The sequence below is a fragment of the Lygodium microphyllum genome, chromosome 8 (assembly GCF_053477565.2).
Source record: "Lygodium microphyllum isolate KBCC chromosome 8, Lygodium_microphyllum_v1.1.10, whole genome shotgun sequence".
In the NCBI taxonomy this organism is placed as follows: Eukaryota; Viridiplantae; Streptophyta; class Polypodiopsida; order Schizaeales; family Lygodiaceae; genus Lygodium; species Lygodium microphyllum.
Window position 1 is genome coordinate 117,157,764 of NC_141142.1, and position 24,829 is coordinate 117,182,592.

A 24,829-nucleotide genomic window follows, 5' to 3' on the forward strand; every position below is an offset into this window, starting at 1 on the left:
ATTTTTTGGCAAACCCCTTATCCCAATATAATTGCTAGGTAAACAAATGGTGAGAAGCTTTGTATGGAAATCATCGGAGATTTTAATGTCAAATGGAACTTGGGTGGTGATCTCAAAACACTCAACTGTATGTTCAATTGTGACACTAAGGCAATGGCATCACTATTGTATATATATTGCATGAAAACAAACAATTGTTCTAAGTCCTTGTCATGTGGAATGATGGAGCATTGGCATGCAAGAGAAATGCAACACCCAATAGGTCATGTTGAAATAAGAATTGGAAACGTTGTTGGATGGTGATAAGCTGAAAATCTGATCTACTAGGAATCCCCTGTAAATGGATAAGCTGTCCATTGGAGATAAACTCCATATATAACTGTGAGAAATCCATAGTGATCCTACCTAATGTCATCAATCAATCACAACCGAGTACAATATCTATAGGCACCATTTCCAGAGTGATCAGGTTTACCTTAGCTTCAAAATTTTCAGCCAACTGTAAAGAAACCTATGGGCAAATCTGTGTGCTGATTTCTTCTTCACCATTAGCCACTTGAACTCTAATGGGCTGCTATAAGTCTGTGGGAACACAATTTAGCTTGTCCATAATGGACTTATTCACAAAACTATGAGTACTGCCACTGTCTATCAGGATGAACACTGGCTTTCCACATATGCTTCCCTTCATACGAAGTGTATTAGGGCTCTTAGATCCCGTCCAAGCATCCATAGAGATAGAACAATTAGTGGCAGAGTGACTCATCACAAGATCCACCAGGGTCAAACAGAACACTTCCACCTGGATCAAAAGGAAAAGAGTCAGCTGGATCATAAAAATACTCATGTCCAACTTCCTCCTCAAGATCTTCATTTTCAGCATTAAATGCCACTGCATTAGCTTCATCTATGTCATCTTCAAAATCCTCAAAAACCAACATACTCTGAAGCTTAGGTTTGGCATTTTTGTATACACACTTTGAAGCATGATCAGGTGTATACTTTTCCCCGCACTTGAAACATAAGCCTTTGTCCTTCCTTTCTTTGATAAGATCCATAGGAATAGATTTGGGATTTGTATTAGCTGAAATGGACTTAGGCTTGCTGTCCCCCTGTTTGAAATCAACTTTTGGACTGTTTGTTATCCTGAAATTACTTTGAGGCCTAGAAGCATTGAATGGAGGATAAGTTGGTACCCGTAAGCTCCCATTGGGCACATGATTACTGCCATAAGTGTTACCAACTTGTCCTTGCTTTAAAATAGTCCTTGGCTGTCCAAAACCAGGCTGAAATGAAGATTCTTTTCTATACTTCCTTCCATAGCGCTCTACAAGCCAATAGCCTTAAAAAGTGAAGTAGGATTTTGTGCCATAATATCATTGATAAAGATGGCTCCAGACCATACATAAAATTGTGAAGCTTAGCCTCATCACTGATGCTTTCCACATACATGGTCAGGTTGAGGAATTGGTTTGTGTACTCTCTTACACTTAAGCCCTTTGTTCCAAACCATACCATCTCTGTGCTAACTTCTCTTTCTCAAGAGGCGAAACAAAAACTTCAGCCATAAGTGCCTTGAAAGCTTCCCAATCTGGAGCCTTTTGTTTTTATTTCAGTGAAATATAATTCTTTTTTATTATATATATTCTTTTGCATTTGTTAGTAAGGTTTTAGTAATGATGTTTTCACTTACATTGGTTGAATGTCATTAATGCTTGTCATACTGCTCCCATGATAATTGCTACAAAGGTGCACATTAATAAATTATTTTTTTCTTAATCAGAGTACTACATTCACATCGAAAATCTCAAATAGCACTATTAGGGGATTACCAAGGGGTGCCAAGTGTGCTACACAAAAAATGCTGCCATGGCATGTGATTTATCTAGACGGCGCCAAATCATGTGCCATACTTAGTTTTTTTGTGCACCATACCTGGGACCCCTCAGTAGCCCCTTAACAATGTATTCAAGCCTTTTGACATGAATGTAGTGATAAATAGTAAGTTCAACAAAAAATTTCTATCAGATTATATACCTTGGCCTAAAATCGATCAATCAATTCAATGTTAGACATCCTGGACTACGATCTAGCTAACAATGTTACATAATTTTAGACATGTACATGATTGATGTGGAACAAAAACAAGATGCCATGTTTTTTACACAAGTCATATGAAATGAAAAGACTTGCATTAATCCATAACTTGATTTTACAATGAGTGGCTTGTGAGTTGGGCACTAGTGTATAACTATAGAAAGTACAATGCAATAAGTTTTGTAATGCATTAATTGCTCCAAAGAGGCAACTTTTTGATGGCTTCAGTCACTTGTTTGTAGTGTCTCTTAGTTGCTGTAGTCAATCACCCCTCCACCACACTAGCTACCATCTCCACTTTTGAAGCGTCATTTCCCAATGCGATCAAGGTGACCGTCCTCCCACATAAGTGTGTGCCAAACACTGTCTCACCAGCTCCTGCACAAGGATGATATTGATTGCATTTGTAGTGATGTTGGAGACATAGAGCACCTTCTAAAGCACTTTGAGGATGGCCCAGGTGGACATGAGCAGTAGGGGTGAATTCATCATGTATCATAGCATATGACAAGGGGGGATGCGCCATATGTATTGAGGTAGGGTGGCATCTCTTCCAAAAGCCACTCAGTCCCCCTATCTACTAGCGAACTCATCAATATCTAGCACAACCTAGAACAATGAAAATTTTCCTTAGATAAATATACTAAACTAAATAAAGACACAATGAGCTATTAAATTTATCTCTTGGGCTTCATTAGCCTCAACCTCGATCTCTTTTGTTAGATCCAAGCTAGAATTTGCTTCATTAATTGTTGGGGGGATTGATATCTTGGGTGCAAGCATCAGGCATCTCATGGCATTCATCCTAGTATGGGTGGTGGCTAGCATCTTGCTCTTTTCCATATACAAGGAAGAACATGCAATCAAATATTGAAATGTAATGCTACTGACACACACCTAACATGAGTTTACGTCATCTATATGCATATCATCCACCTGATCCCAACCTTCTTTCACAATAGGTGCAATGAATGTTTCACCTCTACCTTTGCAAATGTACATAGAAGGACAATGATGTGGATTACTGGCCTTGAAAATATGCACAGAAACATAAATTGACACAAACTAGGAGAGTCCCACAAAACTCTTAGCTTTAGAGAACTTCATGGAGCTATGAATATCATTTAACATTTTTGTTACCGATAGCTACGTGGACCATTGATCACTCAATTGAGTCAAATGGCAAGCAAGGATGAAGTTCAAGAGCACCATATGGATTTGGAGATGTAGGCACCAAATATCTATACTCATAAAAGAAAAAAAAAATTGCATAGATTTCTTTGCAAAGACTTCCTAGCCATATTTTGCCTACATCAATATGCAAAACTTCATAGGTCCTAGTTAGGCTCCTCAAAGGTTGTTCCTCTATTATACTTGATGGAAAAATATTTGCAAGCAGAGAATATACATGTAAATAGATGAAATTCATGCCTACAAAGCAAGTAAACTAAGAAAAAGGATATTACCATGGAGAGTAACAATTAGATGGGAAGATATGATGTGAATTAGGGGGGCCAAGTTTCAAATTATTTGCAATGTAAACATGTTGTACTATTGCAACTAAATCTCCCTTTCAAACCTTCTCAAACTGGAGCAATCAACCTTCCCAATGATTCTTTAATAAATCATGATGACTTACTTGATGAAGGCCTATTACTCTTGGTTGAATGTACACCCATGAGTCTTTCTTAAATGTTGGTCCTATCCATTGTCCATGACCATCCTTTGTATTATGAACATAGCCTTAATGGAATCTTGAGAATGTCATTGATGACCGATAGATGCCGTTAGAATGATTCAGCAAATAGAAGGAACTTATAATTCTTGTGTGAGGAAGACAAGGAGTTGATTGCAAGAAAGGGAGAAATATTGGCTCTTAAGTACCAATTGACAATGGTTCCCTTGTGTCTATGGCTATGGATGTGGAAGAAGGAGATAGTGGAAAGATTTGATGGATGGATTAGTGGAATGGAGAGGAAGAATGCCAAAAGAAGCAACATTTCTCAAAGAAACACACCATTAAAGTTTTTTTTTGGACTATACACAACATTAAATGTGTTTTTTGAGAGAAAATGACCCTTTTGGAAGATAAGGAAAATTTTTCAAAATTTGCACACGACTTTTAGATGCCTTGTGGGGCCCAGCTAGGATGGGGGACAAGGTTGTCAAAGGTAAAAGTTGGGGGGGGGGGGGGGGCCAAGGGGAAAGTGGAGGTAGGGGGACAAGTCTATTTTTTATGGGCCCAAGGGAAAAAAGGGAGTGGATGAAATGTGCTCACCACACTCCCATTTATTCACCTCAAATCTCTTGTCATTAGGAGATTCATTGAACCTTAAGCTAAAGGGCCAGTTTTGTGTCCATATTTTCCCTAATGGTTTCAGAGTCCCCAAGACATGCCAATACTGCTTTTTATTAACAAAAAAATTTTACAATATATGAGAAGCAACTAAATTGAGTAACAATTACCAATACAATGTGACTATGCAACTTAGGAGCACTAGGAGTAGTACATATCACATCTCATTAGTAGATAGGTAAGCCACCACACAAGAGAGGAAGAAAGTTGCCAACATGGTGTGAATATGTGACTTTAGATTGGTGGAGAGGTAAGCTACCATACATGACTAGAGGATGAGAATTTTTAATATGATGCGACATGAAGGATTGGTAGCTCTTCAAAAGCTCCTTATTGTACCATATCGGTTGCACAAAGTATTATAGACCATAGAAGGGAGAAATCTAAGGAAAAAGCTTCCAATACGTGGCAAATAACCATGTTAGGATCTTGTGAAAGGGGGACCTTTCGTGTTGTATCAAAAAGAGAAAGAAAGTGAGTCACATGATGAAAATGTTCCTTTTTATATTGCACATCCCCTAGCTACCACATGTCAATCTCGTATTGGCTCATGGCATTAGTGTTTTTCCAATGATAACCCTAACATTTGAATCCAATAGTATTGTAGTCACATATTGAATTTTGAAGTACACTAGTTATTATGGTGCCATGTGTCAAACCTCTCACTATCAAAACAACCTCACTACTCCTTCATGTTAAGACTTCAAGCTCTTTTATCTTTAGTATGTGTGTAACTGACACTCTGTCACCTGTCATATGTCCAGTTATATCAACAAGTGTGGGACATTAAATAAGTTGATGACTTTAGGCTATGTGTGAATGGTCTGTAGACCTTAGAGTGTTCTATTCACTTCAGTTATGTGTGATATGGAATAATAAAAAAGAAAGGAGATGAGAGTACAATGCTCCTCTCTCTTGCTCCAACCCTTCTCTATGTTTCTCTCAGCATGGTATCAAAGCCATGAATGGGCTCTATGATGGATAGAATTTTTTGGAAGAAGACTTGAAGAATGAAGGCCAAGGGTTCTTGTGAATAGCAAGTTGCCTGCCATTGTTGCTTTACAAGGTATGTGTTGAAGGTATTTCATCTTGCTTGAAGGAGAGGTTGTTTGAGTCTGTCTGGAGCATTGTGGAGGCTTGTTTGAGCACTTTGAAGAAGGAATTGGCCATCATTGGTGTGAAGGATTGCTATTGATCCCCCCAGGATGCATCACGTGATTGTGCTTGCTGTCAAAATGGATCTCCATGGCTACTAATCAAGACAATAATCACTACTCAAGTGATCTATAGCTTGCATACATACTTTGGAAGGTGTTTTGATGACCTGGCATGTCAATGCTTGACTTTGAGATGAGATATGAAATGATCTATAGGTACACAGACCTAGATTAGAGCATGAACTATTGTAAACAGTGAACGCACAGCATACACTGACATCAGAATGAACTTGGAGTTCTTCGACATGCTTGGAAGGTCTCATTAGAGCATAGATATTCTCAAGAAGACATATGTATTGTGTCGTATGCATTTGAGTTGCAATTTCTTGAAGAAAATACTCATATAGCTAGTAGCCAGGGCCTAAGCCCTTGGGACTTGGGTAGGAGGGCACTATTTAATTGTCTTGGGTCCTACCCTATGGGTAAATTGGTAACTTTGTAGTATGGACCTACCAAGTGCCCACTCTCTCAAGTCCACAACTCCCAAGTCCCAACTACACGCGGGTTGCTACCCACTGTTGCAAAAGGGTTCCAGAGATAATATGGGCTCAAAAGATTGAAGTTTGAGAGTGTCTCAACAATAATATTTCAATTTTTCTCATGATTCGCGACCATTTCTCTTAGACAACTTGTCATATCTGTAAACTAGTAGATACATTAGCTTACATACGCGGCCAGTAGACTTATATGAGAACCTTAGAGAAAATAATATGTATGCTACTTTAGTATGGTACTTGTGGTCTCTACTTGCTGCTAGCGTCTCTACCCTAGGGTGGCACAACTCATGGGGCTTGCGGTTGGCATTATCAATGGGAACTGGGGCTAAATAATATCCACATGATCTCAACTCCCAATGGGCACCAAGGCTAGCTGCTACACAACAAGCTATCTTAGCTTCACCATAGTCTCAATGGGCTATATTAGCTTCACGATAGTCTTAATGGGGCCAAGTATGTGAAAGCTCTTCATTTGTGTGTGATTGTTGGTCAATGACGATTGATTATTATAGTATGCATTAACCTAAAATCAAGGACTCCTTTTTTGGAGGTGACTAAGTATTGTATTATTATTAATGGTGTCAAAAAAGAATCTTTGGGTTACAAAATTGGAAGCCATTTGGCTGGCTAACTTAGCTCATTATTGCTGAAGTGATTCTCTTTACAAAGTCCCCTAAGATACCACCAAACTTTTGGCCATATTGCAGCCTAGACAACTCGCCCATCTCCTTCTCCTAAGAGGATTTTAATTCGTGCCTACCATATCTCACGTAGTGTAAATCACCTAGTTATGTTAAAAGTTTTGGGTTGTGAATAGTTAATCCCCATTGACTCAATTTGGAAAGAATCTCCCTCCAAATCCGGGGGGCATGAAACCATCCTAGAACAATTGTGAAGGTGTTTCCACTCCTCCATAGACACATAGGCCATCTAAAATACCTCTGTTCTTTAATTTTTAACGTATAAGAAGAACACCTAAAATGAGTTTCCAGCCAAATGCTCTATCTCTGAGAGGAGCCTTAATGTTCCAAAGATGAACAAGTGCCCCCTCGATCTCAACATCTGACAATTCAATGCCCAAGATTCTGGAAATGTGGCTAAAGTCAGGCCTACACCTTAACAATAGCTTCCTAATCCTAACATGAGTGGAAGACAATGATTGGCTGAGCTTCTTGCCTTCTATGTAGAGAGGGGGGGTGCTATCCATACTAAGATGCGATTTACTACTACACCATTGTGCCACTTCTATTTTGACCACTATCCATGATAGTTTACAAGGTTGAGTGAGTTGAGCAACCTCTTGATTGCCCTCCTCCAACACTTCTAATCTGCCTTGATGTAGCCAATGCCTAATTTTAAGGACTCCTTTTTTTCCAAGATCCACAGCTCTTAACTCATAAAGTATGCCACTTTACTCAAGATAGTGAGCTACTTAACTTGAGTAAAGTGTGGCTAATTTTTTGGATCCATGCATCGCCTTTCCACGCATCATTTTACTAGCATATGCCCTAAAGGGAAATGCTAATAAAATTGCAAGGAGAGGGAAAAACTATGGATGCTTTGCCTCACTCGACAAAAGCACATGTGATATTGCCTATAATCCTCAAACTTGGAAGTTGTCAGGATTTTAATGTGAACACAAGGTAAATTCATTTTGATGAAAAGCTATGATAGAATCCACCCCTGTCCCCCATGCTAGTTGTAAATATTTGTCTCATGAGAATATATATGCCTTTAAGTATTGATTCCCCTCCCCCCATCTTTCCCTCACCCATCCCCTTCCCACCCCACACCCCCCTCACACCTCCCTAAAAAGGTGTGCTTCTAAAAATTTTTGAATAAAAAGACCCTAAAGTAAATTTTACATGTGGTGCATTTATAAACCCTTCTGTTTTTGGAAGATTGTAAGTCAACATAATAAAAATACCCTTTCTTTTGAACTCACATGGTATATTACATGTTCTATGAGGTGATCCCCCCAAGATCACCCCCTCTTGTATAAAACCCTTCTCTCGAGGAGTTGCACATAGCTAACCACCTTGAGGGTCCCAACCTCTTGATCAACATTTTTACTTATCATTGTGTGTTAGCAGATCAAACATTAGATTTGGATCCTCTTGCTAAGTTAGGTGGGACCTCCTACGAGATGCTCCATATCAATTTTACTTCAATTCTCTTGCTAACTTAGGTGGGACCTCCCAAGAGATGCTCCATATCAATTTTACTTCAATTCTCTCAAAGCTAAGCATCAAAGAGAGACTATCACATTTATTTAGGATGAAAATAGATGCACCTTTACTGATGACTAGGATATGCTAATGTTTTCCACAAGCATCTCTCAGTGCTAGCCGAAGTTGAGCCCAAAAGTGTTGTTGATTGGTCCTTGTGTGTTGCTAAAATCTTGGATGTGGAAATGAAGAGAGTCCTTGGCACCTTGCTGAAATTAGCTTGCTCTTGGATAAACCATTCATTGAAGGGGAGGTATTATTTGTGCTCAAGTCTATGAAGAGGGGAAGTCCCTTAGTATTTATGGGTTTTAGGTAGAGCTCTATCTTGCTTTGCAACTTTGAAGATGCATGCTTCAAAAATCTGACTAGCTCAAGTTGTTGGACCATGAGTACCTCAAACCTTTTGGTTCTAAGAATTGTGTATATGTTTGTATGAATACAATAGTAGATGTAATGCTGAGTAATGTGTGTGTGAGGAGGGGTGTGTGTGAGTCATGTGTATGAGTATGTAAAGAAGGATCAAGGATAAGTAGTATGTGACATGTGTCTATGTATGTACAATGTGTATGAGTACATATGTACTTGTGGTGAATGTTTCTATATATATCCCATAACTTATAAATACTGTGGCGACTTTAATATATTTCTTTCAATATTTGTTTCGTATGAATGGCAGAAGAGACTTCAAAATCCCAATATACCTTAGAAATGTTGGTAAATAAAAAAAATTGGAGTTATAACTACTCGAGTTTTGAAAAAAAAATCTGAAAAATAAAAAGTATAGCCATTTGGCAACATATAGCCACTAAAATCATCTATGAAAGAGACTATTTCATACATTAATGGATTCATAAACTACAACCACCTCCAAAGTTTGATGGATACATCCAAGCATATACTCAACAATAATCTACTTGGAGAACATAATAGAATCGCAAATGACACAAAGCTTGCTATAATCTGAGTATGATCTTCAAAATCTTTAGTTATTTATAATAAAACCCAACTAAAAAAATGATTTTCTTATATAAAACTCTTAAAAGAAATACTTGATAGATTTGAACTCCAATTCAAAGACGCACATAAGAATCCACTATGAATAGGTGTTGCCTAAGTCCTACAGGGCATAGAGAAATACATCTCTATGTACACAGTCGACATTCTACATTATAGATTCAACATCTCTCTTGAGGCCTTGGGACAAGTGACAAAAAGAGAAGTGGACAATACACTAAAAAAGTACATGAAAAAGAACAACTATACTCATCCTCATGAAAACCCTAGTATGATAATAAAAAAGGTCACATACTTACTCAACAAAGAGGTTTATAACCAAATCAATAGTATCCAACACAATTTATTTAGTGCTATCATATATGTGATGAGAAAGTACTCAAACATGCCTTCTTTTAAACTTGCAATACATTTAATCGAAAAAATAAGTCTCTAACAATTTTAAGATTCATCGTAGAAGTGCAAATATAAGAAAATCAATAGAAACCAAATTTCTACTAAGACTAAAGCATCAACCTTAGCTCCACTACAAATACTGTCTTACTAGCTCAAGTGCAACCTCATCATGCTAGAACCAACTTGAAGCATTACCTACGAGCCAATTCAAAAGTGACAATGCAGAGAAACAAGACTAAGCACTTTATCTACAACATAAAATGCAAACAAAATAGAAAGTTGTACGCAGGCCACATGATAAACATTAAAAAGAGAATTTAGAAATACAAAAGAAAACCAAGAAAATGAAAAAGGTATCCAAATCTACCAATCATTCAAAGAAAAATTTGAGGTTAATATAAAAACAGATGATAGCATAAACAAGACTGGAAAATTGGAGGACAAGATCTTTAAAAGAATGCAATTACTGCACGCTACAACAACATATATGAACACCTAATTAGATGTAAAAAATATTACTTTTTGACAACAAGAAACTTAATTTAGCATAGGAATGCATTATACGTGATCTATTCCACAATTCTCAATGTTGAACAAATAAGCGCATGTTGCTGACTCTACACTTCAAAGAAGTACATTGTCGAAGGGTTTTCGAAAGCAAAGTCGCGACCACAGAGGACCTTGACTAATTTCAGGATAGAAGATCAATTAAGCGAGATCACGATTCAATTTGAAAGAAGGTTTATTACATCTGGACTTGAAGCTTCTGGTACATCCTGCAAAGTATCATCGATGAAAGGGTAGAAGAAGGTTCTCGGGCTTGATATCACCATGTATGACATTCAGCTTGTGAAGATACTTTTGTCTTTCAACAACATCTCTAAAATATCACCAGCGTAGCTTCTTCAATTCCTCCAGAAGCTTTTGCCAGAATTCTGCCACTTAGAAGTGCAGATAGCTCTTTGATTTACAGAAGTAAGAATGACAAGCATAGAAAGGACTTCCTCTTGAGAGTTGAGACATTATGGGCAATCTCAACATAGAACTTTCTGTTATGCATCATCAGAAGATCTAGCTCAGCAGAATTGTGCACCAAGAACTTTTTAAATCCATTGGAAAGAACATGTCAAGTCTTTTGGTTCTGTCCTTGATGTGCTTAGCCAAAAATTAAAGTGTTCCATGAAACTGCATCTTGCTGTAAGGATTTGTCAAATACACTCTGCCCATCCACCAAGCTTCCACATCTGTTGCAGAAGGCAATGTCATGTGCTGCTGCCAATAGGGTTAAGCTTTTATGTTACTTCTGATACCCCAACAACTGACAACCTGATTATGTAAGTACATACGTATCCTACAGATCAGCAGCTTTTCTCCTCAGTTCATTCAATTCTCTTTCTATTTTTGAATCTTGGAAAGGATTTGAATTACTTCTCACAGTTGTGCGCCTAGGTGGAAGCTCCCCAGATGTTTTTGTTAATCCAATCATCTCTTGTTTCAGAGCAGCAAGGTCATCATCCACTGAATCATTCTCCAAAAGAGCAAACTTCCCCACAAGGTCATCTGTATTGAGCTGATTGATCGATTCAGCCTCTGCCTCCAAGGCATTCAACTCTGACTGTGATACAAATCCAATGGAAGCAAGGTCTTCCTGAGGGTTGCCTCGTCACTCCTAACTGTAATGCCCAACCCCGAAGGCGATAAGCTCCAGTTCCTTCAGTTCAGGTCTCCAATTACATCTCTGCATCAAACAGCGGTGCCAGGCTGGAGATACAAGAGGCACATCTGGTTGATTTACCATGCCATAATAATCTTAGAATTTGTATGGTCAATGTTCTCATGGCAGCATCAAGAACATGGAATTCCATTGAATTCTGGCAGGACCTTCTGTTCCTTTCTACAGAGCTTGCCGATTTTCCTCTTTATCACCTTCTGTCTTATCCTTCTCACCTTTTTCGTCACCGTCTCTGTGTCAGGGTACACTATCTCTCTCAATTCTTGAATCTCCCTCACAAGTGTGGCACTTAGAGCACCTCTTGCAGTAGGAATTGCAGTACTTTGGTCTACAATTACATTAATTTTACCACACAATGCATCAGAAATTGTTGTGATTCAGTCTTCGACGGCACTGATTGCATCACTTTCACCTATTTGTGCACAGCTTCCGGCTATTTTCTGAGGCATTGGAATGATTTGCGAACTGATAGCATCTACTTTAGTAGGAACAGTACCAGTTGAGCTGCTTTGACAAGTTTTTGACTGATCCCCAGTGTGTGAAGCATCACTCGGAGGACTTGAAGTAGTGGATTGAATTGGCTGGGTTGCTCCGATTGTCCCACTTCACCTTCTTTCTCATCTCCCACTTTTCTGTCCTTTCGTCTTCGTTGATAGCTATTGTTTCTTCTTCGTCCTTTTGCCTCCAAAAACTCCCCTTTCAAAAATAGTCCTTCTTGCTTTTTCTTTCCCATGCCCAAAAATATCTAAGATAACCAAATAGTGTTTCAAACTGGGAGCTAACCCATAATCCCTGCTGGTTGCATTTCCTCAAATACTTGCAGGCATGCTGCAATATTTCCTTCCTGTCCATAACCAGAAAGGAGTGCATTACATGAAACATTATCATTTTGAGGAATCATACAAAACACCGCCAGTACATCTTCCATGCTTCCACAACTCCCACATGCACATATGAGAGTGTTTTCCAAGAGTAAATTATGATCATATCCTGCACATATTATTTGAAAATGACACTCCATACATGTCTCCAACCTACTTGTTTCACAGCAAGCCTGTAAGACACAGTTTGTTAAAATATCATCAAGAGGTACCTGTTCATCTTGCATTTTAGAAAAAAGCTACAGAGCCTTGTCTAATAGCCCAATAAACATAGCCCAATAAACATATTCTCTGCTTCTGCGAGCCCTCCACACTTGCCATACACATGTATGAGAGCATTGCCAACAAAAGTATCTGAAGTGAAACCCTGCCTCTTGGCATCAGCATGAAGTGATTTTCCTATTTCCAAACACACCGCCTTTGCTGAGCCTTTTCTTCTTGCATTTGTCTATACAATCGCAAGGCATTCTCCAATCAGCCCTGCTCAACTTAGGCTGAAAGCATCCCTTCATGCCCACCATTATTGAAGGAGGACCTATCAGGTGCAACCCCAGTTGAAAGAAAAGGTAGTAAAAGACCCCTCTTTACTATATTACCACGCAGAATAAAGATGCAAACATGACAACTAAGTATGTACAAAATATCAACTCCCACACACAACTTTTGGGTGGATTTCACACCTCGAAGGTGCAGCAATACGACAACATTTGGAAGATAAGAATGCTGAACAAGGACTAAAAACCGATTGGAAAGAGGTGGCATATGACGTTTCTTTGCTTGCAAAGAGACAGAAATAAAGGGACAAGATGGTTGTGGCTAGTATTGTTCGAGCTTCTACTTCAATGGAGCAAGTAATCAAGCCAATAACGGTAAGTCCCAAAGTTGAAGACTTGGTTTTGGATGAGTTGGTGAAAGATATGTGAGAGTTGCAATTGAATTTTTCAAGACTTGAAGAAAAATGACAACCCTCTAAGCAAAGGCCTCAAACTCCTAGAGGTTCTGTTTTGAGATGCATATGGTGTGATAGTACTAATCGCTTTCGAAAAAAATTGTGATTCATTCAAAGATGCACTAGGTAAAGGTGTTGTCTTATTTAAAGATGGTTAAATTCATTTGCATGACATGTTTGGGTGTTGGATTCATGCTTATCGACTTTCATATGCCTATGTTATGCCCGCATGATGCCGGCTTTGGTCTTGGCAGTATCTGGTTGACCTGGGATCCAATTTTGGCACTGTGTTAGCTCTCATTTACTGAAATCTGTAATTTATTACAGCAAGCATATATGTATGGACTGACATGGATTTTTCATGCTCAAATATTCTGAAATGATGTAATTTCACTAGTACTTGGTGGGCAGCAGCTTTGATTACACTCTTCTCGCCATTTTCTCTCGATTTTGGTGATTTTTTGGTCATTTTCTGCAATAAACAGCAAGCAGTTTTGAACTGTCTACAGTCTTCTAGCCTGCATTATGGCGAGTTCGTCCCACTGATCATGCTATTTTCAACATCACTAAGTTTGATGGTACGAATTACTCTTATTGGAAGAGCCAGATTTGACAGGTGTTGGTGCAGAAATCGTAGATCAAACCTTTGAGGTTGAGCGGGCATCCGTCTGCAACTATGCCAGATGAGGAATGGCTTGAGCTTGATGAGTTATGGAAATCCACTATTGTATTATCTCTCACAGAACAGGTTCATTACAATGTATTTGAGGAAGAATAGAGTGCATGGAAGTTGTGAGATAAAATCAAGAATCTCTATGACGAGAAAAGTCCAGCAAGTCAGATGTATTGGTTGAAGCAGCTTATGGATCTGCGCATGAAGGAGAATGTGACTATGTCTGCTCACTTGAGCCAGTTCCATACTATACTCAAGAACTTGACTTCAGAGGACATCACTTTTGCAGAGAATGTCAGTCCTCTTTTCTTGCTTAGTACTCTTAATGGGGGTAAAGGCGCCTCTGCCTAGCCGCCCGTGTATTACTACACTAACAGTCACCGCCGCTACACATTGCAAGTGGCGGGCGCCCGTCTCACCGTCACTTTATTCTTTATTCTTTTAGTGACAGTTTGAATAAAGAAAGGCCCGATCACACATTGTGACTGTTGGAGTTCCCATTTCTTGTCTCTCTCTTTCTTGCTCTTGCTCTCCCGCCATAGCTCTCGAGTGCAAGCTTCGATCCTTCTCACCTTTCAACACACTCCTCCAAACCATTCAAAAACGAGCACTTGGCTACATATGTAAACTTAGTTAATACGTATTTAAACCTACACATAAGCATACAATTTAGTAGCTCGCATATGAGGGGGAGAGAATATATCACAATTGTGCTTAATTTATTGAAATTTTTTTTGTATATTACACTTAGATGTGGTTAGGAACATATCCTTGTTTTTTCAGCAGACATTGACATTGAGATATAAAACTATATTCAATCATACAATGATACTATTATAATAACTATATATACATTCTCAAAAATATATTGTCAAGTTAATTCTTGTTTGGTTTGAGGTGTAAATTTCTGTGTATACTCAATGATGTATATTTTGGGGTCTTTCTCGTCCATGATGAGATCATAGAGTTGGCACTCTACATGGTAAGAGATCATAGAGGTGTAAATTTCTTTGTGTATACTCAATTATGTATATTTTGAGGTATTCCTCATTCATAATACGATCATAGATTTGGCACTCTGCATAGTAAGATTATGTTGTATTTTTGTTGCTTATTAGTTTGTTCTCATATTTGAACATTTCTTATTCAAAATTGAACAAGTGGTACTACAAATCCATATTCTCATTAACAATTGCATATGCAATCACTAGTCACAAATCACAAGGAGCTACAATCATCTGAAAAGCACATTCTCACTAACACTTGCATACATAATCACTCATCACAAATCAGAAGGAGCTACAATCATCCAAAAAGCACTTTTGTGCATAAGGAGCACATACATGCCTAGATTGGTATATGTGATTCTCTGTCACATAATTGGGAGAAGAATCTTACATATAGTTAGGTTGAATGCAAACCCATCTTTCTTTAAACTAATGTCATACACAACACTATGAATCACATTCACAAACAACACATTTTAGTGCTATTGAACATAGATAAACTATAGCATGGTGCTAGAAACACCTCCTAAACTCATTCTCGGAGGGTTCACTATATATATATTCTCTATATAACGTGTGTTCGTGGCTTATTTATAAATATCCTAATCTGTGAATTTTTCTTGAATAAAACACAACCCTTTTCTATTCAATCTATAAGTAACCCCTTTATATGACACCCTTCTGTATGTAAAAAATATATAAAATTGGTGTTTTAAAAACCCCTTATTTTGAACTCACGTTATATATACATATATTCATGAGTGACCCCCCCGAGGACTCATTGCAATTGGGGAAAAAACAAAAACTTTCATTCTTCCTTGTTCAAAGATTATCACTTGTATTAAAATTCTTCCAAACATACTAACACTGCTTTTATTTCTCCTTTTTATAGATAAACAATATCTGCAAAGGTAAAGATGATTCTAGATGAGGTACACATAACATAACCACTACTACCTAGTATATGTAAATATAAAACAATGTGAATTCATGTAATTGCATTGAACTATGCACAAAAGTGTTCAAGCTATACATTCAATACCAAAAAACATCCAACCACTAATCACATCACCTATTTTCTTAAATATAAGTATAAGTGGATAGAAAGAAGATGCAAAAATTTACAACTACTAAAAATAGAATTGTGGATCAAGACTTAAAACCATATAGTCTAAATGCATACATTTACATGCAAGTGGACAATTGAGTTTACATAAGAGGAAGATTAATGTGTATAGAGACAATATCAAATATATGTTGTACTTGAAGAGAATCACCATGCTTAACTAGCATAATATTCATTAAGGAAATTTCATATCATTCAATAAATGATTAGAGAAGGGCTAAAGTAAGATAAATTAGACATTCATGCATAGATCCAAATAAGAGTCCTACATGAATAGACTTATATAGTAGAACTAAATCCTTTAAATTTGTATTGCCCCTCAATTATACATGTATTTAATCCACTTCTAATTGTACAACTCATATATCCAAAGTGATTGTACTACTTGACTAATTTCCTTTCTATACTCATCTTTGTATAGTAGACAATTTCACTAGAAGAGAAAAACATGTCCCGTATGAAATGTTGATTGATCATGCATACTTGGTTTTATCCTTGTGTTTATGGTGATCCTTCATAAGTGCTTGCCTCTTTGCAAGCACACTTTGTCTATCATGATACACTTCATGTATGTGGATAGGAAATGATTCCATATTATAATACACAAATAAGAAAAAAAGAGGCTAATATATACATCAATGGATTCACAAACTATAACAGTATCCAAAATTTGATGGAGAGAACATAATAGAATTGCAAATGATACGAACCTTGCTATATGATCTTCAAAGCCTTTATTTGTTTATAATCTAACCCAACTAATATAAAAACATTTCTTATACATGACTCTTAAAAGACATGCTATTCAAACTTCAATATAAAGACACACCCAATAATCCACTATGAATAGCTATTGCCTAAGTCCTACTGGACACACAAAAAAAAACATATTTACATACACAATCAAGATCCTACATTATGGATTCAACATCTCTCTTGAGGCCTTGGCATGAGTGGACAAAAGGAGAAGTGGATGATACACTAAAAAAAGTACATGGCACTTATTCTTCACACTTTTGGTCCTAACCATTTACAACCTTTGCAAAGTACATGGTCATAGACTTGACATGTATATATTATGTAAACTCTGTCTTACACTTGACAAGTCTTTGATCTATCCTAAACTATCACTCATACTCTCATACAGTCTTTAAGACATTATCAACTTTTATTTTCCTTGCCAAACACTGGTCGTCATGACACACATATGAAATCATAGTATTTGTATAATCTGTAAGTTTTACTAAATGGATACACTATGTCATGACATCTACTACATCCAAACCTGAACATCCTTTGGATGGGCCATAGCTACCCATCACATCCCCAAGCTCAATTATCTACTCAAAGTCATCATCTTCTACTTCGATTTTTTCTCCTTCTTTTGTAATATCTACTTCATCTACCTTGTTATCTTGCCTTTTATCCTTTATAGCTTATAATTTTGGATCTCTTTCCTTGACTACCTTGGTCCTCTTCTATACCCTACGTATCCATAAGTTAGCCCTATCCATCTCTATCAAAGCATATGTTGCGTACAATTTTTTACATGTATTAGATTCAATCTCTCTTTGCTCAAAAAACTATCATATGGGACCACCTGATAGAAAATTGCAAATATTTTTTGATTTGTAACTCAGATCTTTGAGCTTTCTTCTGCAAAATTGTAGCACTCCTTCTAATCTACAACTCTTGTGAATAACTCAAAATAAAATTTTTAAGATTTCAACCCCTAAAATTTTATGTGCAACCTACAACTATCTTTTACTAAACATAGTCCTTGCTAGACGTCAACCTTCCCATCCCTATAACTTTCACATATCAACCTATTAAATATGTTCAATGCCCCACCCTCGTAAGGTGCCACTAATGATCCATGGTGCTCCAAGTTGTAAGGTCCCCATTATGAGGAGAATCCATGTGTGAGCATGGGGTTGGGTCCTCACTTGAATGTTAGATAAGGTGTATGTGACCAGATGGAAAAAAGGTGATCTTTGTGGATCAGGACTTTGGGTTAGCTAGAGTAGTTATGTTGGTAGCAACTCAAGGCACAATGCATCACTTTGCAGGATGTGGAAGTTATCGAGACTCATATTTTGGGGTTTAGGCTCCTTCACGATGATAAATAAAATATTCCTTGGAATATTTCCTAATTGACTAGGGAAGCTTCATCATATGGTCAGACATGCTGACTAGACTACCTTCCTAGGCTATGAAAGGAAGACCCCTCTAAAGCCATCGTCAATCTATCTTTCACCCAATCAGAGTTCTTCTAGCTATCCTTAAGCTCTTCACCTATCATCTATCTAGATCGCCATCTAAGCTTCACAACGAAAGCACATAGGTGGACAGAGCCATCTTTGTATCAGTTCATTTGAAATTAAAATAGTATATTTTCTTCTCATATTTGCTATGTGTTCTCTAATCCTTACCCAAATTCTGTCCGCTATGCCATGTAATTTCTACACAAGTTGGATGATAACTAAACTTGGAAGGCCTCTTCACAAGGTATAGATGCCCATCCTAGAAGTGTCAGCCACCATAAATCCTTGTTGAAATAGAGTAATTTTCAAGATTTTTAATTCTATCCCAACCGGTCTACTATAATTGTATTAAGCATCTGCATATTAGAAGCCCTCATCATTCATCTCCATATCATTCTCTTCTTCCTCTTCCTCCCATATCTCATATGCATCAGACTCTCATCTCTTAAAGAGCTTGATCTACTTACCTGCTATAGGAATTTGCATTAGACTCTCATCTCTTAAAGAGCTTGATCTACTTAACTGCTATAGGAATTTACATCAGACTCTCATCTCTTAAAGAGCTTGATCTACTTACCTGCTATAGGGATTTGCAATGCAATCCCATCCAACTCACTGAGTGAATAGGTAGCATTGTCATGTACATCTCATATCACATATGGACCAGAGCATTGCTTCAAAATCTTGCAAGTAGCACTATGCTAGTTCTTTAAGATGCTGTCATAAATTAATTCCCAATCACCCTCTTGTATTACCCTTGGTCTCAATCAATATCTCTTATCAAACCTCTTCTTGTTTTGAAGCCTTGCTGCCCTCAACCAAGAAACTGCTACCCCAATGTCTTCTGGCCTTCTCTCCAATTGTCTAATGCATAGAGTCAATGGTTCCTCTCTACTCAACCCTTCTTGCAAAGGGAGCATACTCCATGTAGAACCATCTTCTCAATTTACATAATGGGTTTTTGACCATAAATCAATTCAACAAGCATAAATCCAGTGATTGCACTATGCGTCATCTTTTTAGCCCATAATGCAAATGATAGCATGCTTGTCCACTCTTTTATTCTACCTTTGCATATTTTTGCTAGTGTCTTAATGATAGGCAAGTGTCCCCTTTTACTCTTACCATTACCTTTTGGATTGTATGCTATAGTCAAAGCCAACTTAATTACCAACCATGAGAAGAACTCAAGAGCTTCATCTATATCCAATTCCCCTCTATGAGCTATAATCTTACTAACACATCCATATTAGCAAAACACCACTTCTAAAAGAGAAATCTATAGATAGCTTGTTTAGTCTTCATAATGAGAGCTCTTCCCTTCACTTGATTTTTTGGATCCTCTCATGAGAGTATAAGATACCACATGCCAGAGACTTGTAGACATTGTTCACTAAATCAACTCCCCATTTTTAGCACATGGACAATGGATAAGTTGATTACAATCCATCTCTATGTCTCACAGCATAACATACGTGCCAAGTACTGCATAACTCCACAAAGTGTGCTATATCCTTGTACATAATGTGCCATCGATATTTTTCATTAATATTCTCAAAAGTACCTCATACATATCGATGGCCAACCCATAGAGTTTTATGAAATTCATGCATAATTTGTAGGTTCCCCAATGACTCACAATGGAGCCCCATTCTTTTTCTTCACATGCTTCTAAAGATAACCATCATTCAAGAATAATCCATATGTTGTTATCTTTATTATTTTTATACTCTACATTTGACCGCTCCTCTTTCTTGGACAATGTGCTAATATATTGTCCTATTTTTAGTTTATCATCTCTATATAAGTCCTTTAGAAACTCCTCTATGGTCTCCTCTATGGTTGAAATATAGCATCTATAATGCTTACCTCTTTCTATCCTTGCATTTTCCTTGGTTAAATACACTTTATTTGTTGCTAAATTTACTATTTAAAAAATTATGTTCCTTAGTCTACATACTATACTTATTGCATTTAATGATGTCCCTACATTTATGATAGCTATACACCATTTATGACACATGCATTTGCATTCATAGGAACTATCCAATCAACCCTATAGTAAAACAAACATTTTCAGCAGCAGCTAGTTTATCATCCACTTCATCTTCCAAATTTGATAGCATATCTGTTTCCCTCTTCATCATCATTCTGTCCAATTGCCCACCCAATTCTGATCAAGGTTGTATCAGAATAATAGGCCTTCCATTTAAGTAATCTTCCTTTCTCAGTGTAGAAGTAAACTTTAATAGTCTCTTCAATTTCCTCATTGCTTTAGTATGCTTCTTTTCCCAACAAAACCTCTGCCTCTTTCTTAGAACTAATGATAGAGGTCATTAGTCACAAGCGCAAATTGAGGAATCCATATGAGATAGAAAGTACATGCACCTAGAAACCTTATACTTTTCACATACTAGAGCAAGTCTCATGCAACTTTTCAATTCCATCAATCATTACTGGCAAGGGTTTTTTGCTATAGGGGCCACACTTGTGACCTACAATCAACACCTCCTCAACCCCAGACACAAATTTCTAACCCCATAGAGTTAAATGCACTTCTTCCAAGCAAGTCAAATTCTTCTTGCAATCTATAATATGATTGGCAACAAATATCATGTAGCCATTTTCATCCAACTCCTCATTCTTTTCATGAACTTCACAACCCTTCATTGGTACATTAGCAAGAAACGACATAGTAAGCTAGGGAACAAAGTCTTGAAAAGCCTTACTCATTGCATTCATCATGTGGACAACAGAATTTGTTGCTCCTTGTGGATATATACACATATGTATCAAACCCAATGGTGTCTTCATATTTTTTTATCTCATCTTTCTAGTGCCAATTGAAACTAATCATATCCTGATGAATATTACATTCATTACCATAACTTTGTTGACTAGCTGCATATCTTGAATGAGCCGCAATACCCCCTTCTTTTTTGGTACAATAAATTAATGGTTAGAATATGGAGCTAAGGATGGCTCCAAAAACTTTATCCTAATCTTATCATTAAAATAATCCATTAGCTTAGGTAATAGGACCGAGGCATATAAATTAGCCTTAAATTCCATGGCACATATCATGTTGTAAAAATGACCATGGGAGCCACAATAGTTGAATCAACACAAGCTATTTCAGCAAGCTAGAATGCAAAGGCCTTTCCATTCTTTGCCAACATTTTAATGAAACATTATTTCTTTGTAGGTAGAAGAAGCCCATCACTCCCAACTTTCAAATCCTTCAATGTATTAGCAACAAATTTATGCTCAACTCCTTTTGGATCCCTTAAACTTGGATGCTTGGAGATTGTGTCTTATATGCTATCATTGTCAAGGGGGGTAAAGAAAAGAAATTGGCTTAGCCTTTTCAAACCCCTTAAACTTGGCTGCTTGGAGATTGTGTCTTATATGCTATCACTGTTAGGGGGTAAAGACAAAGAAATTGGCTTGGAGATTGTGTCTTATATGCTATCATTGTCAAGGGGTAAAGACAAAGAAATTGGCTTAGCCTTTTTGTTAAGAGTTTCATACTTTGTTTCTAAAAGTGTGTTAGCCCAATTTTGTGGCCCTTTACATTCATGTTCAGAAAATGATTTCAAATATGTCCAAAGTACATACATGTATGATAGTAGTTTCTAGCCATATTTTCAGCATTAATGACTACTATAATTTTAGCCAAAGTATCAACAAAATCAACCATGAAATATAGTCATATGTAGCCATAATTCTATATTTCTTAAGGTCTTTTATAGCTTTGTGCACATACATCCTTTCAGCATGCACATAGCTTTAGTTCTCTTGAATCTTCTCGAACCATTTGTTGCTCATGCACAAAAATTAGTAGTAAAAACATTTTTTCCTTTATCATGAGACACATCCTTTGGGCATCACTAATAGAGCCTCCTTTTATAGCAGTTTCATTTCAAAACCCTCAAATTCCTTAGCATTTGAGGGTCCTAAATAATCCCTAAGAGTCTATCTATTACATGGATGATTAACACACAGTCAAGAATTGTACTCCTCTTCTATCATCTCTACTCCTAATATGAGCATATGAAGACCCATCATCAATCACTTTTGTTTCCATCCTTATTGCCACAATGTATGGCTACCCCAAGATAAGAAAATAATTGTAAGTATCTTGTATCAAGAAATATTGTTCATTATCTACATTTTGAATAGTCGCCCCCCATACATTACAGCATGCATCATCAAGTTGACCATGCAAGTTATTTGCACCCACATTCTATAGCCATGTTTTATATCCACTAGCCAACTGCCACTCTCATACAAACTGTGTGCCATAACATTGATGTTACACCCATGATATAATAATGCAATATATGGAATATCTCATTCGTCTATCTTCATTACCATTTTAGTTGTATCTCTTGCCTAGTGTGTGCACAAGTAATGACTTCTAGGAATAAAACTGTATTTCTCTTCTTCATGAGACTACTGCTCCAAAAATTTTCTATCAGTACCACTCACAATGACATTTTTAGCCAATACATCACTCTTTTTATCTTAACCACCCCATTTTTAGCTTTAGCCCTCTTTATGACAATAATAGAATCATCAACAATTTCATAATGAATGTTTGCAAATCCATTTTCTTATTAACATGCATAAATGCTTGACTAGGCTCTCCCACAAACTATCATGTTTTTTTAATGATATCAATTATTTCATCTCATGAAATTCATGCTTAGCAATGCCAAGGATCTCACCAAGTGTAAACTAAACCCTACTATCAAGGATGCACTTCTCAAGTTCCTTTTTAATGTTTGTAGTAGTCTCAATATCTGACTCTAGCTTATACCTAGGTTTCTTGTCTTTATTCCTTCGATCCAACTTTATATCCTACACTATATTTTCCATTATGTGTTTAGGAACAACTTTTTCAACAATCTTTTGTTGCTCCATTTTACCGTGTGTCATACACTTCAATCTATTGAGATGGCAAGCTCAACACATGCAAACATTGATGATGGACCACTTGGCTAGATGGGTCTATATGTCTACACTTAGCACGTCGGTGATCATTATGATCTTCACATGGACATTGACTTATCACTTATTATATTTAGTTTATTGCACCTATCTATAACTAGTATACTTATAGCACCACTCAATTAGTATAGTCATGCAGTGTTTGACTTAGCAGGCCATTTTTCTTTATGTTATATCTTATCTATACTTTGTGTACTTTGCACTATGTGTGAAAGAAGAAGAAGAAACCATAAAGAAAAAATTTTGCCCTCCATCTCTCCTCTTATGTTGTTAAGTGAGATTCCTCTTGTGTGTGCGCTGTGTGTTTGGCACATCAACTAGAGTAAGTCCCTCCACCATGTGATTTGTGATATGGTATCAAAGTAGCACCACTGAGAGAGGCTAGTTTTAAAGGTTGAAGTGAAGGAGAAGAAGCAGGGATTTGAGCTAGCAAGCAATGGGTAAGGGCTCTCCCATTCTTGCACTCTTGGTGGATAGTGTGTGTGGAGGCACCAAAAGTAAGGCAGAGCAAAGATCTCAGATTGTTATGAGATTTCATATGCAAGAAAAGCACCGTATATTCTGTAGGTAGGCCCTTTTGGGTTTTTCACTACTTTTTTGGTTTTCTGAGGCTATTTTGGGTCCCATTTTAAATCCACAAGGTTGCGAACAATAGTTTCTAAGGTGTTTTCCAAGAAGCAAACACAATTTTATATACAAATAGATTATAAACTATATATACTATTGAGAAATCAATGAGAAAAGCTGTTTGGTATATTGTTGTACACTTCTTGTGAAAGATTAAAAAAGACTTGTTGTTTTGTTTTAATTTTGTAATAATAGTAGAGAAAAGCTCTTTAGGTGAAGAAAAGGATCCACGGGAGCTGAGTGACCTTGCGATGACTGCAGACGAATTAAAGACATGGAAAGAATGGAATGAAAAAGACAAAGGTGATGTATTGGCTATCTGCAAAGTAGTCATTGATAATACTATGCAGGGGCATATAAAAAAATACAAAAAGCTCACATGCAATATGGACCACATTTGAAAACATGTTTTCTATTAATACAAAGGTACGAAAGATTCAACTTAAGCAAGAGCTGAATACTTTGAAGAAAGGGAAAAAATCTGTCAATGAGTATGTTTTGAAGGTGAGGAGTATTATAGATGCTTTAGCAACAATTGATGCAATGCTTGATGATGATTTGGTTTCATCTACTTTGGGTGGTCTTAATAATGAAAAGGCTTGGAAATCATTTGTTACTCTTGTGTATGTATGGAAGCCATTTTCAGATATTGATGAGTCGGTCTCTCTCATGATCATTGAAGAGATCAACATGCAAGGTGAATCATTTGAAAGAAGTGGTACAACAAGTCCAAGCATTTTACTCAAGTTTAG

At 37.1% G+C, this 24,829-nt stretch overlaps 1 protein-coding gene across 1 annotated transcript; it reads right to left on the reverse strand.

The window, feature by feature from the left end:
• Window positions 1-11,156: 11,156 nt before the first annotated feature.
• On the reverse strand, window positions 11,157-12,465 carry LOC148032780 (membrane-associated protein VIPP1, chloroplastic-like). The gene is made up of 3 exons (XM_087683962.1): window positions 12,321-12,465; window positions 11,753-11,865; window positions 11,157-11,420 (listed from the first exon to the last, which is right to left on the reverse strand). The coding sequence occupies exons 1-3, from the start codon at window positions 12,463-12,465 to the stop codon at window positions 11,157-11,159; spliced, it is 522 nt and encodes a 173-aa protein (XP_087540088.1).
• Between the last annotated feature and the right edge of the window lie 12,364 nt (window positions 12,466-24,829).

Excerpts from the sequence above, each read along its gene's own strand:
- LOC148032780 (XM_087683962.1), bottom strand. The coding sequence starts at position 12,465 with ATGGAAGATGTACTGGCGGTGTTTTGTATGATTCCTCAAAATGATAAT. Across the intron at positions 11,866-12,320 it reads GCAACCAGCAGGGATTATGG|ACCAAAGTACTGCAATTCCT; the intron begins GTTAGCTCCCAG and ends ATGTAATTGTAG. Across the intron at positions 11,421-11,752 it reads CAGAGACGGTGACGAAAAAG|TCAGAGTTGAATGCCTTGGA; the intron begins GTGAGAAGGATA and ends TTTGTATCACAG.